Here is a 16,300-nt window from a genome sequence, read left to right on the forward strand (position 1 = left end):
TGAGAGAAAGAATGAGAGAGAGAGAGAGAGCGCATGAGAGGGGGGAAGGTCAGAGGGAGAAGCAGACTCCCCGCTGAGCAGGGAGCCCGATGTGGGACTCGATCCCGGGACTCCGGGATCATGACCTGAGCCGAAGGCAGTCGCTGAACCAACTGAGCCACCCAGGCGCCCAGCAATTCTAAGTTTTCTCTTTCAGTGGCATAGATAGATAAATTAACCTAGTTGATGTAATTTGTCCCAGCAGCTTCAGTTCATTTAAAGCAGGTAGGTGCTGTTAAAATCTCTTCGGTTTCCTCTTGCCAATGTCCATTCTAATTCATTAAGATTAATGAATTAATTAATTTATCAATCAAGTGCCAATTAATTGCTAGCCATTATACTGGATATAATATATCAAGATAAGTTGCTGTCTCTGCCTTCAAGCCACTCACCATTCTTTACTGAGCATCTGTTAATGTGCCCAGGACTGGGCTAGGCTTTAGGGATACAAAGATGAATAAGCCTTGCACACATAGCTTAGTGGGAGGAGACAAATAAATACAAGGAAATACTTGGGGGCTCTAGCAGAAAAGTATTATATACAGAGAGGCAAGAGGGAGAAGGGTCAGGCAGGAAAGGGAGCGCAGAAAAAGTGACAATCTGTCTTTTGAAAGATGAGGATTTGCCAGGTAGAAGGGGAAAGGGATCCCAGGAAGCAGAGCCTGGCGCCAGGAAGAACTGCAAATAGGATGTGACTAGAAAATAGGGCCTAAGTCCTGGCAGCAGTGAGGCTGGACAGCCGGCAGGAGCGGAGCCGGGGTGGGGGTGGGGGGGCGTCCTCACTCTACTGCGCTTATTCGTAGCTTACCTTCTGAGCAGTGGGAAGCAAGATGATGAGATTTGTGTTTGAGGAAGATCACTCTGGAAGAACCCTAGGGAATGAATTGGTAGGGGAAGGACTATTTGGAGACTTGCAACAACACCTCAAGCAGAATGGGAGGAAGGCTAGGACTAGGAACAATGAAGGCTAGAGGGCAAGACATTCGAGAAAGTTTTAAGGAGGTAGAATCTGCTGCACTGAGTTGCCATTTGAGTGAGAAGAAAGAGAAGGGAGGGGTCAAGAACGTTTCCTGGGTGTCTGGCGAAGAGACGTAATTAATTCGAGGTGATACCTACTAGAGCAGATAGGCGTAGAGCGCTACAGAGGGGGTGCTTATATAGTACACGGCCCGTGGCTGGCGGGAGGTGACATGTGAGTTGAGAAATCATCCAGTCTGAATCACTCTCCTAAACAGAGAAGAGGGGAAAAAAGAGGAGCTGAGGATTTCGAGGTTTTCTTCTTTGTCATTTACTAACATTGCTCCTCTGGCTCATCCCCAAGTGTTCCGCCTAAATTTGCCGCGGCGGAAGCCCGGCTTCCCTCCGACCCCGCCGAACGCTCCGAGGGGCGGCGCCGCTGGGCCAGCAGAGGGCGCCAGGCGGGCCGCGGCCCCCGAGCCGCGTCATGGCCGCCGCGCGGGTGCTGCTGCTCCTGGCCGGGCGCCCCGTGTCGCCGAGCTTCGTGCAGAGTGTGTGTCGCCTCCTGGGCGCCGGGCCAGGGCTCGGGCCGTGGCCCACGCACTGCAGCTTGAAGCGAGGACGACTCGTCCTCTCGGACGGCCCGTTCCCAGGCGCTTCGACCAGGCTTCCACTCCAGGTCGGGCGAAGGGGGACCCGGGGTCGGGGGGCAGGAGTGGGGTCGGGTGGGAGCTGGCGAGAGAGGCCTGGGGGCAAGGATCGACCAGACTCGACCTCCTCCCCCACCGCGCGGCGTTGCCCGATTTTTGCCTGGCTTCTGAAGCCTTAACCCAAACGGCTACCCGCCCCCCCCCCCCCGCCAGCGACCCCCTTTCTGCCCTTTTGTGGCACTGGACCAGCAGCAGCTCAGGACTCCGGGGGCCGAGCTGCCCACGAATCGAGGTGTGGATCTGGGTGTGGCCGTCATGCTGCAGTCCAGCGACCAGACTGTCTTGTTAACCCGAAGGACACGCACCCTCAGCGTTTCTCCCAACCTCTGGGTACATCCAGGTGAGTGCCCTGAGAACAAGATCCCAAGTCCGGGGAGGAAAGGGGCCTTTCACCAACAGTGCTATTCCCAGTCTCAGGACAGAGAGGCAGGCTCAGAAATGTGGTAGGTCCCCTTTTCAAAAGGAGTTGCAATGGCATCTGTTCCCCCCCCCCCAGAGGAGGGCGTAGTATAATAGTGCGCAGGGTGTACTGACCAAGAACACCACCACTTATCCCTTGGTCCCACTGTTGTTGCAGGTGGGCACGTGGAACTTGATGAAGAGGTAACCAGTCTGCTAACCCAACCTTCACCCTGCCCTGAAACCAGAGACCTCTGTCTGGGGCTGCCTTGGGTGTGCGCTGAGGGAGGAACAAAGGACTTGGGACCTGTTTCTCTCATTGAGAGAAATGTCTGGGACTTGTGCCTCTCTTGTTCCAGCTGTTGGACGGAGGGCTTCGAGAACTTTGGGAGGAGAGTGGACTCCAGCTGCCCCAGGGCCAGTTCTCTTGGGTCCCTCTGGGGTTATGGGAGGTGAGACAGGAACCTGGAAAAGGTCCCTTCCTTATTTAACCAAAAGCCCTCAACAACCCACCAAAGCCTATGGAACAGCCCTACGTGCCTTGGCCACAGGAGAAACAATGAACAGGGGGTGGGTGGTTTGGGAGTCCCCAAACCCACAGTCCCCCACCTGTGTGCCTCCTGCACCATCTCTGCCCTCCACTTCCTCAGCTGTATTTACAAAGTCTCAAAAAGAGATAGGAAGTTCTCATCTTTGCTGTATTCTCTTAGTCTGCCTACCCTCCTAGGCTGAGCTGGGGTCTCCCCAGATACCATCACATCATTCTCTATCTACTCGTGGTCTCCCAGGAATCACAGCAGCAGCTGCAGGTAGGGCTGGCAGGGTAGGAAGGAAATGGGAGTTGAGACCCAAGCAGACTGGTTCTGTGACTAGGGCGGAGGGTGGGGGGTCAGTCAGAGATAACCAAGAAATCCAATAGCCTCTCCCCTTGCCCCTGCCCCAAGTCTCTTTCCATTCCACCTGTGGGTAGGCTGCGGTCAAGAACAGGCCTCCTAAGAGAGGCCACGGCTAAGGGATCTACCTACCTATCTGGCCCAGGCCCGGATCCAACCAAACCCAAGTGAGGTGAGCGCCTTTATGTGGCTGGGACCAGATGTAGCAGCTGCAGTGGCTGCCACAGAGGATGGGACAGAGACACCCAGACATCTCCCCCAGGAGCTACCACCCTCCGTCCTGTAAGAGCTCTTGCCTGACCCTCCAACACACCAACACATAGTCATTGGGAAGTTCCGCTTCTCTCCCCTCCCCAGGGGGGGAGTTTTGTGTCGTGGGGGACATTTAGGGAGTGGGTTGGCCAGCTGATGATGAAAGGGGCACATGAGATCAAGGACACTGTCCATCCAACTCCAAGGGTTCCTGCCCCAAGCTGGCTAGCACTGACCACTGGGTTTGAGTCCCACTCCCCCAAAGGGGCAAGGCATTTAACCCTCCTTGAACCTGTTCCTCTCTGTAACATGAGGGCATCGTCCACCCATCCCTCTCCTGCTGTGGCTGGGAGGGTTCCGTGGAAGAGGGCTAAGTCACAAGGCACAGCCCGGACAGGAGCTGTCATTATGCAGTACGGCAGAACTAGAGGAGGACGGAGGAGCTCGACCCCTGGCCTTGCCCGTGTCCACGCTGCTGCGGACGACCCCAACCACAGCTGAAGGCAAAGAGAGGGTCAGCTCTGGGACCAAGTTTGCCCTCAGGCTCTGGCTGCAACATGTGCACAGGTAAGGGTAAAGGACTTGAGGGCCCTGCAACATTGGGCTGAACGCTCTATGAGGGAGAGGAAGGACGAGCAAATGGCCCTGGAGCTCCTCAGTGGAACACCCCTCCCACGTGAAAGTGGGCCCAGGGCCTGCAAGGAGGAACAGAACATGGGCCCCCTCCGCCCAAACCAGGGCTCTGGAAAGGGAAGTGCATAATCCCCTTCCCAGCCCACCTCTGAGACACTCACAGACATTCACAACTTTTATTATGGGTAAGAACTTTGCTACAACTTTGAGAATAAAAAGTAAAATTACAACATAGGTCCTAGGCCCTGGAGGAACCTAAAAAAGGAGAATGGGGAGAGCATGAGGTCTTCCCACCTCCCAGAAAAGGTGCAGAATGAGCCAGACCTAACCACGGGGCCGTGGGCCTCTTGAAGCTCATGCCCCAAGCTGGTCAGCATACGAAACATTGTGAACTTAAATATATAAATAGAGACCCAGGCAATAGGCCAGACCCTGCTCCCAAACCCCTGGGGATCAGGGCGAAGGCCTTATCTCCTCCTCAGTCATACTGGGAAGTAGGAGGCAGGGGAAATCATCTTTGGAGTATTTTGGTTTTTCTTGTTTATGTACCAAAAAATCTGCAACCCAAAATAGAGTTCTTTGTCCATATGTCTGCCTGTCTCAGCTTCTCCACCTGTCTGTTTGGCCAAAGAGAACGGAATGGACATGAAGAGACAATGGATGTGGGGAAGGGAGAGAACCATAGGTTTGGGGAAGACAGGGCATGGCATCTAGGGGACAAGAGAAAGGCCCTTTCCCCATGAGGCTCTAGCCAATTCGGCCCTTCCCCCAACTCACACCCCATCCCGTGTGCCTCCCACTGCCTAGGTTTAACATACCCGAAGGAATGTGCCAGCCATCCAAAGAACATTTCCGAAAATAGAACCCAAATGTCCTTAAAAAGAGGTTAAATATTAACCCTTTGGGTGCTGGCCTTGTTAGGCAGAGAGAAGGCCAAACACAGGATACCATGAAGGTCTTTCTTTGACCTTTGGCCAAAGCCCCCTGAGGGGTCAGAGTGGCCAGGAGTCTGAACTCCACAGCATACTTGCTCAGTGGTGGGAGGCAGTGAAGTTTCCATCATCCAGGGGACTCAGTCCAGGGAAATGATGTCTGACCGGCAGCCAGTCAAAGAGGGACCTGAGGACAGGGGTCCTCCAGGCCCCTCCCTCAAGGCCCCCCCAGGGGCCACAATGCTACTGACGCGGCCAGGAGGGGGTGCTGGAGTGGTGCTGCGGTGAGAGCTCCCCAATGTGGGGGCTAGTGGGCCCAGGAAGTGGGAAGGGGTCCCTCGGTACTGGAAGAAGTGGCCAAGGGCATCCTGTTCATCTATCGAGGTGATGACGGAGGGACCATAGTGCTGGGGGGAATCAAGGGCACAGTTTTAAGATTTTCTCCTGACTTCACCCACCTCCCAGTCACTCATCTCAGAAATATCCTGGGATAAATCAAACCCTCTGGACCCCCAGATACCCTCTGAGAAGCAGGGGAGACTTTTTTCCCCCTACTTCCCCACCCCACCCCTTCCCTACCCCTATCCCCTGCCTTGATACAGTCCCTCCAGCTTGCTAGGTTCTTGGCCTTGTGGGCGTCTAAAATGCACGGAATGTCCAGCTGGGGCAGGCACAGTGCTCAAGTGCACATGGGTGTGTGTTGGAGGGGGGACTGAATGGAGAGCAGTCAGGGCAGAATTCTAAAAAACTTGAGACAGAACAGTAACGGTATCAAAGAAGACATGGGTGAGAATCTGAGGAAGCATCGGTAGGGTCTAGTAGGGAAATAAACTGCCCACACCCCCTCTGCCCCCCAGCCCCTGCCTTCCCTCACAAGAAGCAGATTTAGGTCTTAGGGGAGAATGGGGGCGGGGGGGGCATCAGTGCCTAGAAAGGAAACTTCAGGGATCTGATAACTTCATGGGAGAAGGAACCACTTACCTGACTCTCAGTCTGGAGGAAAGAAAATAAATCTAAACCTGGTAAGAAAAGAAAAATCAGAATCAATCTCCTGTCTGACCCCTTCATGGCCAAAAAAACCCAAAGAAGTCCCTTGGATTGTAGCCCTTGCAAGAGAGCCAGAGGCTTTGAAAAGGAACAGGGGTTCTGATCTGGTTTGGGGGCAGATGTGGCAGGGAACAGCCCACCTTGTGATCAGTGTCCTACCTTGGATATCGGTCCCCAGTGGGAAAGCAGGTGGGTACTCATGTAGTGGGAGACTGGACAGGAAATCCCCGCCCAGCGTGCCCATAGCAGGGCTCCGCAGCACCGAAGATGGCTGGTGACCAGATGTCAGGACTCTGTGAGGAGAGAGGAGGAACTGGGGCAGCCAGCGAACGACAGATGCCCTCACCCAGCTCAGCCTCCTGAGCCCCCTCTTTGCCCCAAGGTTTGTCCAGTGACCAGAGAGCATTCCTGACTTCTTCCTCTGCCCCTTCTGGCGTGGACTCAGCCTATTTCCTCATACCCTTTGCTTCCAGGTAGAGCCGGGATGGCAGCTGAGGTGACAGGACAGTGCTTTTTGGTCGGGGGCAGGTCCTCCTCATCTGATGAACTCTCTATTGTCAAGTCAATAACTTCAACCTTCTTCTTATTCTCGGATGGATTGCCCTCTTGGACGGGGCTGTACTGGAGGCCTGCGGGTGGTAAGAGGACTGTGTCTCAGAGACGAGGCCATCTGAGATGTAGTTCAGCTCGGGGAGGGGGGTCACTCACCATCCAGCCCATACCCTGGCGGGGGGCAAACCTCAGATGCCTCCTTCTTGGGTTTCATTGGGCACCAGGATCCATCTTCCATGAACTGGATCTCATCACAATCCGAACAGGAATTAAGTATCTCCATGAATAAGCTGGGGAAAGGGGAGAGAATGGGAATTCATGGAGCTGGGAGATGGCTGGGAACAGTAGCCGGGGAGTTCTGGGACTCACCTCTCTGAACCTGTTTCCTTGTCTGTAAAATGACATTATTCACTCTACTCAACCCTCTTGAGTTGTCAGAATCAAATAAAGTAAGGTAATATAAAAGAGATTTGTCAACTTTCAGTGCTAAGTTTTCCAAAAAATACATTCTAAGCACGTTTCATGTAGTACTTGTGACAAGACAAAAGGAACAGAGATACAGAACTCCATAAACCATCTCAAAGAGAGCACTGGGAAGGAGGACCGTAACTGAGGCTCTGACCGGGGTTAGGACTAGCTACATCCGTACATCCAGACGCTCCGAAGAACCTTTCCTTACCATGGTCAGTGAGAGGTCACGTAGCTGTTCTAGGAGATACACTGTATCAGTTCAATACATTGACTCTGCCACTCACTAACAATTACAACTTTGAGCAAGATAATCTCTCTAGGTCTCAGCTTCCTAACCTGTAATGACCATACCCATCTCACAAGGTTAATTATGAGGATTCCGTGAGATAAGGCGTGCAAAGTGCGCAGCATGATGCCTAATGCAGTAAATCCTCAATGTTGGAAATATATACAATTGACCATGAACAACATGAGAGTTAAGAACACTGACCGCTCACACAACCAAAAATCCATGGATGGGGCGCCTGGGTGGCGCAGTCAGTTGAGCATCCAATTCTTGGTTTCAGCTCTGGTCTGGATCGAGCCCCATGTCAGGCTCCACTCTGGGCACAGAGCCTGCTTAATGTCCTCTCCCTCTCCCTCTCCCTCTGCCCCTCACCCCCCCACCCTGCACTCTCTCTCTCTCTCTCTCTCTTTCTCTAAAGTAAATAATCTTTTTTTTTTAAAAACTCTTTAGTGTTAAAAAAAAAAAAAATCCATGGATAACTTTTGACTTCCCCCAAAACTTAACAATAGCCTACTGTTGACCAGAAGAAGCCTTACCAATAACATCAACAGTCAATTAACACATATTTTGTACGTGTATTATATACTGTATTCTTGTAATACAGTAAGCTAGACAAGAAAAATATTAAGAAAGTCACAAATAAGAGAAAATACATTTATATTTACTGTACTGAAAAAAATCTGTGTATAAGTGGACCCATATTGTTCAAGGGTCAACTGTATATTATAAAGATGAAAAATTATATATATACATATACATATAAAGGGATTGATAGGTTAAGAATTGGGGTTCCTGGAAGGGCAAGGAAGGTCTCTCAATATATAGATGGGGGGGGGTCCCTAGTGGATGTCCTAGGTAAGAGGAAGCAGAATGCAGAGTGGCCCTACCCATCAATGATAAGAGATTCATAGGGAGCCTTCTTGTCACACACAGGACATGTCCATGTTGGCTTCTTCTCATTCATTTGTAGATAAAGAGCAGCATCGAAGCTCTGCAGGTGGGCGCAGGTGAGGGCACGACAAGGGACTGTCAGGCGCATCTTCCCTAGCTGAGAAGAGACGAGTTCTCTGGTCAGAGTCCCTATATCCCAGGAAGCCTCACTCTGGTAGCCCTAGGAGCCCTCATCTGGGTCCAGAGTTTAACCCAACCCCCCTCCCCGTTCTCATCTCCCTTGTACCCACCGGGCACATGAGTGACACCCGGAGACTTGTAGTGGCCACCTCACTGTCCGGGTCAGCGGTCAATTTCTCCTTGACTGAAACAAGAATGAGGCCAGAGCCATGGGGTCAGCAAATCTGGAGATGAAGCCCAGGAGGCGGTGAGGCCAGAAGCAGATGGCTCTGGCTGAGAGGCAGCTGGGCAGAGTGCCTTTGGGGGCCAGTGGGATGTCACGTTGGGGGTGGTCTTTGGGGGCCAGTGGAATATCACATGAAGACTGGGTGTGAGGGAGAGATTTCCCCATCCCTGAAGATGCTTAAATACAGCTGGATGGCACTTTGGCAGAGATGACTTAGAGGGAACTGAAGCATCACAAGAGGGTTAGATTAGATGATCCTTAAGACTCTTTCCAGTCTCGGGGCGCCTGGGTGGCTCAGTCGGTTAAGCATCTGCCTTTGGCTCAGGTCATGATCCTGGGGTCCTGGGATCGAGCCCCACATCGGGCTCCCTGCTCAGCGGGGAGTCTGCTTCTCCCTCTGCCCCTCACCCCGCTCGTGCTCTCTCTCTCTCTCAAATAAATAAGTAAAATCTTAAAAAAAAAAAAGACTCTTTCCAGTCTAAAGAAGCCATATTCCAGCAGGGCTGGAGGGAGGGTCTGTGAGGTGCAAAGCAGATGTATAACTGAGAATGCAAGGGTGTCACTCAGTGCCTGGGAGTGGGCTGACTTCTCAACCATGAAGATTGGTAAGGGGATGGGGGAGGGTTGGGGTCATTGTGTGACATGAGGTATACTGTCATAAGAGGGGGACGGGTTTGATTATAAAGGCTGGAGGACCGAGAAGACTTGGATCCAAATCAGAGGGGGAAAGAGGGGCAGGATGTTACTCACTCAGCGCCCGAGAGTGGTCTGGGTTCCGGATACCCTTTGCTCTGAGTTTTTGTAGAAGGGTCCCTGCAGTCAATTGCCTCACCAGGTACACAGACAGGGAGTAGTTCTACTTGGTGGGAGGGGGAGGCAGTTAGCCTCTGCCCTGCACATCACCACCACCACCACCACCGTCACCACCACCCCAACCCTTTGTCCCATGAGGACCACAGACAGCAGGTTAAGGCAGAAAGACCCATAAAGAGGAAGATGCTTCCCCAACCCAGAACACGGGATGATGCCCCCTCACACCCTGCAGGCTTCTCTAGGTTCCCTGCCCCAGCCCTGCTCACCCGTCCAAACTCAGATGACCAGTTGACCACGATGGTGTTGGGAACAGTGGCCGAGAGACGAGCCAGAGGTGTGATGTTGATGGGGCGGCTAGGCCTCTTGGGCTCAGCCCCATTCTTGGTAGGGGGGAGGTAACCCTGGGGAAGGGAGGGAATGGTCAAGACATCTTGTCTCAGGTTATTCACTTCCTGGAGGGAAGACCAGCATCACTCACTGACCAAGGACATGGGGGGCCCATTCAGTGACTCACAAAACTAAAGCATTATCTAGGGTTGTTATGTGGGGTTCATTCCTGGGGACAAAGGACACCTTATTCGTTGACCAGGGAAATAAAAACCTACTCCCTGGGTTCCTGAGGAGGAGGAATAGGCAAGCCCCACCTCTTCCAACTCTCAGCTCTGAGGTCATCACTTCAGAGAAGTCTTCCCTGAACCTTTGGGTTGAACTCATGTCCCTCTTTTGGGTTCTGACAGAACCCTTGTGCATCAGCCCTCTCTTAGCATTCTCTAGGTTGTATTAATCCCTCAGTAGGCTGAGTACCTACTATGTACCCAGGCACTGTGCTAGGCATGTCTCTTTCATAATCGGTTTGTATTTAACATTTAAGAACTCAAAGAGGAAAGGGGTTACTGCCAGAAAAAGAGAAGAGCATTTACCGGCAGGGGGCACAGTTTCCCATTGACCTTGACAAAGAGGTTGGGGGGAAAATAATCCTCCTGGGGGCAGCTGGTCTCACAGAGACAGAACCTGGTAAGAGAGGAGAAAAGATGAAAGGGTGGGGGAGGTAGTTTCTTGAGTTGAAGCTGGCAGAAAGGCAGGGAATCTCAGTCCATCACAGATGTCTGTAGCTGTAGCCCTCAGCACCCAACAGAAGTCCCAGGGTTGGGGTAGATGGGGCAGAGCAGGGCTATCTCCTAGCCGTGTCCGTCATACCCTGATTTCGTTCCCACCCCCAACAGGAGCCCAGCCGGGAAGGGGGAGGGGGATCGACTCACCTGAGCTGCACTTGTATAGTATAGTCACATTTGGCTCCTGGTAGAACCTCTCTGTGACAGGGAAGGAGAGGGAAACATGTCAGGATGTGGCCCCCAGAGGGCAGGGCTTGAACAGTCAGGGACGCACAAGAGAATGAGACAAAGCAGGTGCAGGAAGATGGACAGGCAGGAGAGCAGGACAGAAGAGAAGAAAGTCAGAGAGCAGAGTCCAGGGGTAATCATCCCAAGATGAGGTGGGAGGGCTGGGAGAGATGTACCTGGATGTGAGAATCTGCTGCACTTGCTGGGGCGTGAGGGCAAAGGTAAAGTGCGCCTCTTCGAAACGCTGGCTAGAAGTGGACGCTGAGGACACAAAAGGGCAGTTACTCCTGAGCCACAGACGCTGCCCCCATCCCAGGCTGCTGATCCCACAGGAATAAAGCCTAAAGAAAGGCTTGGGCAAGAGGTATGGATCAGGAAGACTGAGGAAGACGGAGCCGTACCGAGGGTGGTGGGCCGGATGAGCTCCCCATAGACTTCATAGAAGGGCAATGGTTTCATGGTGACATCAGGGTGCACGGGCTGGGGCAGAGGAGGGTGCATGTCCACTTCACGCTTGGGGCCCAGCAGGGTGCCAGGGGCCAAGAGGGCCGGGGGAATGGGAGCCAGAGGACCAGGAGAGCCAACAGGAGGGGTGCCAGGGGGCAGAGAGAGCAGGGAGAGATCAGAGGGCCCCAGGGTCTTCCGGGGAAAGCGCCGGCGGTAAAGCTCCTTGATCTTCATCTGGACACTGGGGGCACAGCTGGACTTGAGGAGGTGCAGGGCCTTGGCCAGGAGCTCGTGCTTCCGTCCACTCTTGTTCCGGCCAGCAAAGCCGAGCAGCACCTGAAGCTCAGACACCCGGAAGCTCATCACCATGTGCTGCGGAGAAGAGAGACACTGGAGAATACTGCCAAGGGTGCTGGGGCTGAGCTACCAAGTAGCCAATGCCCCCCCACCCCGCCCCCAGCACTCATCAGAAAGATGCTCTGCAGCCAGTGGATGACTGCCAGACAGCCAATCTAGCCAAAGGGACATCTCAGGCCCATTCAGCAACCCTCAGGTCAACCTTACCACTGGCCCCCAGAGCTTGAGTAACCCTATCTCCCCATGCCTGTAAGGCGGCCAGGCGGGGCAGGGTGCAGGCAGCCAGCCATCCACAAGCACACCAACGAGTCCACTTCGGTCTCCTACCTCCATCCCTGCCTTGAGCCTAGACGCTCCTTTAAGCTGCTTATCTCCTCTCCTGCTCTTTCTCAGACTCTCAGACCCATCCCAGCCTCCTGGGAAGAGGCTAGGAGACAGGGAGAAGGAGGGGGAGAAGAGCATTCAGGCCAGACAGCCCCAAGGGGGAAGAAAGGGGGCAGGTGGCTGGAGGATTGTGCCCGAGGCACACCCCTCCCAACACTTCAAGCCACCTCAGCTATTTTCCCCAAGCCTCTCTGTAGCGTTTGTGGCCAGGGTTTTCAGGTCAGGGTTCAGTGCTTGTAACTCCCCCAAATCCTTTCTAAGCATCATTTACATAAACATCCCTCCCTCAGTCCTATTTTTCTGGACGGCAAAAACGACCAAAACTTGGTGCAAAGGTGTTAATAGTAAATCACCGAGTCCAGGTTACCTTCTTGTTTATCTGTTTACTCCATCTGCCAGGAACTAATATCCTGTTTCTCCCCTGCATAGAGAAAATGAGTGATCCTCCCCCTCCATAGCGGTGAAAGAGGAGAGGGCAAAGCTCTAAGCAGAGGCCCTGGGAGGATGAGAAGGCGTGGGGCCCCTGAGCCAGGGTGCAGAATTGCAAGTTCTCCTAAATGCAGCTGGGCCCAGTGACTAGACCTCAAGCCCGCCAAGGACTATGGCTCCATTTCAAAAGGCAGAACAAAGCCAGGAGGCAGGGGGATGAACCCAGTGGTTTTTTAAGGTTCTGTGAGATGTCCTCGGATACGGTTACCCTCAAGACTGTGTGGCAGTAGGAGGGCACCAAAAGCTCTCTCCTAAAAGGACACCCTTCTGTGAATCTCTGGGAGACCCTGTCATGGGCAGGCCTTGCTAGCCCTCCACAATTCGCCCCCTCACAGGAGGCTTTATGGCTTTGGGCCCCTTTTGAGGAATGTGATGAAAAACGTGTTCTTTCTCCCACCCTTATTTCCTCTGTCCTGTTTTTATTTCTCCATTAGCTTTGTCAAGAACCTCCCCCTTCCCATCCCATAGTTTCACACTCCTGTCTTCTACCCAAAGACACCGGCTCACTAAGGCAGCGCCTTCCTTTGAGCCTCCTGGATGCTTCTGCCCCACCCCTCGATCCAGCCGCCCGCACAGCCCCGCCCCCTAGATCTCAGCCGCCTACTGGTACTTCCCAAGGCTCGGATCCCAACAGCAGCCCCAAAGCTTCCATCCTCTCTGCTGCATCTCCCCAGGAGCCTCCCATACATCTGCCCCCCAGTCCCATCCCCACATCTGCCCCCTACTGTCACCATCTCTTGGCCTCGAACAACTCGCCCCCTATGCCTCCGCAGCAGCTTTTACCCCTGGCCCTCCTCCTACATCTGCCCCAACTACCAAATCCGACTTCTACCCCTGCGTCCCCGCCCCCTGCGCCTCGGCCCCCAACAGCTGCAATTCCCCTCGGCCCCACCCCTACATCTGCCCCGCGGCCCCGCCCCCGGAGCCCGGCCGCAGCCTGGTCCTCGCCCACAGCCACTTCGCTCCCACCCCCGGCAGCCAGTCTCCGCCACGTCTCCAGCCCCCACCCGAGCCCTCAGCACCCAGTCTCGGTCGCTTCCCTGACTCGGCGCACCGCCGGGCTCCGTCCAGATGGGGATGGGGGAGGGGGCCGGTACCTTTAATTCGCCCAGCTCCGCCATCTTGAGACATCGCAGGCGCCCGAGCCCGAGCCCGAGCTCAGGCCCAGGGACCGGCGCACAACTCTCCACCCCAGCGCCGGCCGCAAATGCCGCCTGCTCCGCCCCGTCCGGCCCCCTACACCTCCCCTTCCCGGCCCCGCCCGCCGGGCTCCGGACAGGCCCCAGCCTCAGCCCCTCCCTCGACCGCCCGACCCGGCCCCTGCAAGTCTTTGGCCCGGGTGCAAGACCGGAGGGAGTGTAGCCCGAAAGATCGCGGGGTTCCCGGGGGTAATGAAGAGGAGGCGGACCCGAAGTGCCTGGGGGAGGGGGCTTTGCCACGCCAGAGCTGGGAGGGGATGAGCTTTTAGGGAGCCAAAGATACTTGAAAGATGGAGGGAAAGTATCGAAAACTGCTAAATCCAAGAGAAATGGGGGAGGGGTGGCGAAGTTGGAGCGAATACCGTCATCTTCTCTACAAGTTTAACCAGCTAAAGTCAAGAGTTCTACCAACTCGGGAATTGGGTGAGATCTGATCCGTTTCAGAGAAGCTATGGAGTTGTGAATAGTTCAAGACGGCTATTCTCAATCCTTCGCCCCCGTTCCCACCCGCCACCCGCCACCAAGCAACTACAGTGTTGCTCGTGGTCCCGCGGTAGGACTCCAACTCGGCAGCAAAAAAGTTTGGTGCGATGAGCGGGACTTACCAGCACGGTTGCGGGGAGCGGGGAGGGGGCTCGGGAGGCTCGGAGGGTGGGCTGGGGAGGTTAGGGGAGGGGGCCCGGCGCCGCTCCCGCCGTCTACAAGGCTGGAGGTCGGTCGGGCAGCTGGACGCTGCAGCCGCAGCTCCGCCCGGACGGGAGCTCCGCCCGGCCCCGCGCTGGGGCTGGGGCCTCCCCCTCCGGGGTGAGCCCGCCAGGACGGCCGCCACTGAGGGAGGGGGCGGAGTCTGAGGCGGGAGAGGGAGGGACTCGGAGCCCGGCGCTGAGCGATTAACTCCTCGAGTGAGCGGGTCAGAAAGGAGGAGGTTCTCGGATCTCATCATTCTCGCTATTGCTCTGACCCCTTGAGCTGGTGTACCGGCCTGGGGTGGAGTCATGCTGCAAATAAGGCCGGATGGACCGGGATCTGCCTACATGAAGAAGTTCCTACTTGGAATGAGACTCTTCTCCCTGGGGGAAAGCCTGGGCTGCTAGAATGCAAAGTGTACCTAAGCCCCAACTCTACCTGTGGTCCCTCACCCCCTACCCCAAATAGACCGTCACCAGAGACCCCACGCCTTTGGTGTAGCTGAAGGTGGACGGAGGAGAGGTTTTCTTACCCCCAAAAGTCATCTTTCTGCCCCTCTCTGAACTGCCTACTCTTCTTCCAAAGCCTTTGACCTTCCAGAGACCCCATTCTCAACCAAGCTAATCACTCACATGCAGGTACCCTGAAAGCACCAATTTTAGTTTACCCAAACTACACACTGGAAAAACTCAAAGCATTTTATAGTTAGTTGGCTGGGACTTAAGCAATAATGTCATTTGTTCAACAAACATTTGAATGCTGTTCAGAGATTGTTAGGTGCTGAGGACATAAAAGGCCTTGCAGGAGCTCTCAGTCTAGCAGCGGCAGCAAGACAGTTAAACCTATAATTGGCATAAGAATAATTAATAATAAATAGTATGACTAACCCTCTCATTTAGCTTAAACCTTCAGTATAATCCTTCCCATGAGACCCCATCCAAGCCACAAGAATGAAGGTACCAGCCTGGCATTATCCCCAGGTACCTGCTGAATTGGACCATGCCCAACTACTCTGTGGACTGTGTCCCTGGGGAAGATGTGCACCTCTCCTGACACTCAGGTTCTTTCCCTGATGCTTTGCTGCCAGCAATGGTGGGACGCAAGCTAAACTCAAGCTCAAGTATTAGGTCTAAATCCCAATTGCCCCCACCAACGCTTGAGTCTTCATCAGGCCCCGAGCTCATTTTTTTGTTCTGTTCAGCCCTCTGGGTCAAAAGTTACTATGGATTAGTTTGTATCTTCTAGAATTTTCAGTGATTTGGAGGTAAGGAGGATAGAGAGGATTAAAAAAAAAAAAAGAAGGGGGCATACTCTGGGAGTGATAGACATGTTCATTATCTTGATTGTGTGATGGTTTTATGGGTATATACATATGTCAAAACTTATCAAAGTACATGCAGTTTATGGAATGTCAATTACTATAACTCATGAAAGCTGTAAAAATGTAAAAGAAGAAAAGAAAGTCAACCTCACCTTGAATCCTAGTGGTTTCATAAAGGAGGGATCTCCTTTAATAGTTAATTTGAGGTTGTAAGTTCCAGCATCCCTACAGGATAACCGAAAAGTAGGAAGCAGGGTGCCTGAGTTTGATCCTGTATCCCAGCTCAGCAAGGACAAGAATCTTTTCTGTGATGCTCACTCTCTATCCCCAGTGCCTGGCCCATAGTAGACTCGTTCAATATCAGTTTAATGAATTAATATTATCAGACGAAGGAGGGAAACTACAAATCAAGACCAAGTTCTGATTGAAGGCATTCAAAGACATAGTCTGACCCCATCGTGGCGACCAAGCTTCACTTACTCTCATCCATATACTCCTACATCTGAAGCCTGAGGAACAAGGGGGAAGAGAAACAGGAGTAGGGAGTCCTTACCGAAGTCCCATTAGACAGACAGCCTAGGAGGAATGGGGAGAATAGTAGGACTAGAGTTACTTTAGGAAATAGAGATTTGTTTATGAAATTGAGGAAAATTTCAGGGCTTGGGGTTGTTGGGGTAAGAGTTTATGGGGTTGTCTAGAGGGAGACTGGAAAGACCAGGGGCTGAGGAACGTTCCATCCTGTGTTAGCATTCACATCACTGAGCATTCCCGTAGCTCAGCCATCCTGGGATCAGC

At 53.5% G+C, this 16,300-nt stretch overlaps 2 protein-coding genes across 9 annotated transcripts; one reads left to right on the forward strand and one right to left on the reverse strand.

The window, feature by feature from the left end:
- Nucleotides 1–125: 125 nt before the first annotated feature.
- On the reverse strand, nt 126–14,273 carry PIAS3 (protein inhibitor of activated STAT 3). 4 transcript variants are annotated; one of them, XM_027611686.1, is made up of 16 exons: nt 13,396–13,504; nt 11,023–11,440; nt 10,798–10,882; nt 10,541–10,591; nt 10,202–10,292; nt 9,548–9,682; nt 9,219–9,324; nt 8,353–8,426; nt 8,059–8,219; nt 6,571–6,704; nt 6,323–6,491; nt 6,022–6,155; nt 5,797–5,834; nt 1,156–1,266; nt 848–911; nt 126–311 (listed from the first exon to the last, which is right to left on the reverse strand). In XM_027611686.1, the coding sequence occupies exons 1-16, from the start codon at nt 13,417–13,419 to the stop codon at nt 256–258; spliced, it is 1,851 nt and encodes a 616-aa protein (XP_027467487.1). In that variant the 5' UTR covers nt 13,420–13,504; the 3' UTR covers nt 126–255. The 4 variants fall into 4 exon arrangements, with proteins under 4 accessions (XP_027467487.1, XP_027467497.1, XP_027467478.1 ...); XM_027611696.1 differs by lacking the exon at nt 848–911; XM_027611677.1 differs by lacking the exons at nt 126–311; nt 848–911; nt 1,156–1,266; nt 13,396–13,504 and adding exons at nt 3,866–5,222; nt 14,103–14,273.
- Nucleotides 1,330–6,474, forward strand: NUDT17 (nudix hydrolase 17). Of its 5 annotated transcripts, none has more exons than XM_027611714.2 (8): nt 1,335–1,675; nt 1,899–2,046; nt 2,284–2,309; nt 2,465–2,557; nt 2,816–2,914; nt 3,144–3,280; nt 3,665–3,817; nt 6,336–6,471. In XM_027611714.2, exons 1-8 carry the CDS (start codon nt 1,484–1,486, stop codon nt 6,337–6,339), a joined length of 852 nt encoding a protein of 283 aa, XP_027467515.2. In that variant the 5' UTR covers nt 1,335–1,483; the 3' UTR covers nt 6,340–6,471. The 5 variants fall into 5 exon arrangements, with proteins under 5 accessions (XP_027467525.2, XP_027467515.2, XP_027467534.2 ...); XM_027611705.2 differs by having other exon boundaries at nt 1,380–1,675; nt 1,860–2,046; nt 6,336–6,474; XM_027611733.2 differs by lacking the exon at nt 2,465–2,557 and having other exon boundaries at nt 1,374–1,675; nt 1,860–2,046.
- Nucleotides 14,274–16,300: the final 2,027 nt, after the last annotated feature.

Source organism: Zalophus californianus, chromosome 4 (genome assembly GCF_009762305.2).
Source record: "Zalophus californianus isolate mZalCal1 chromosome 4, mZalCal1.pri.v2, whole genome shotgun sequence".
In the NCBI taxonomy this organism is placed as follows: Eukaryota; Metazoa; Chordata; class Mammalia; order Carnivora; family Otariidae; genus Zalophus; species Zalophus californianus.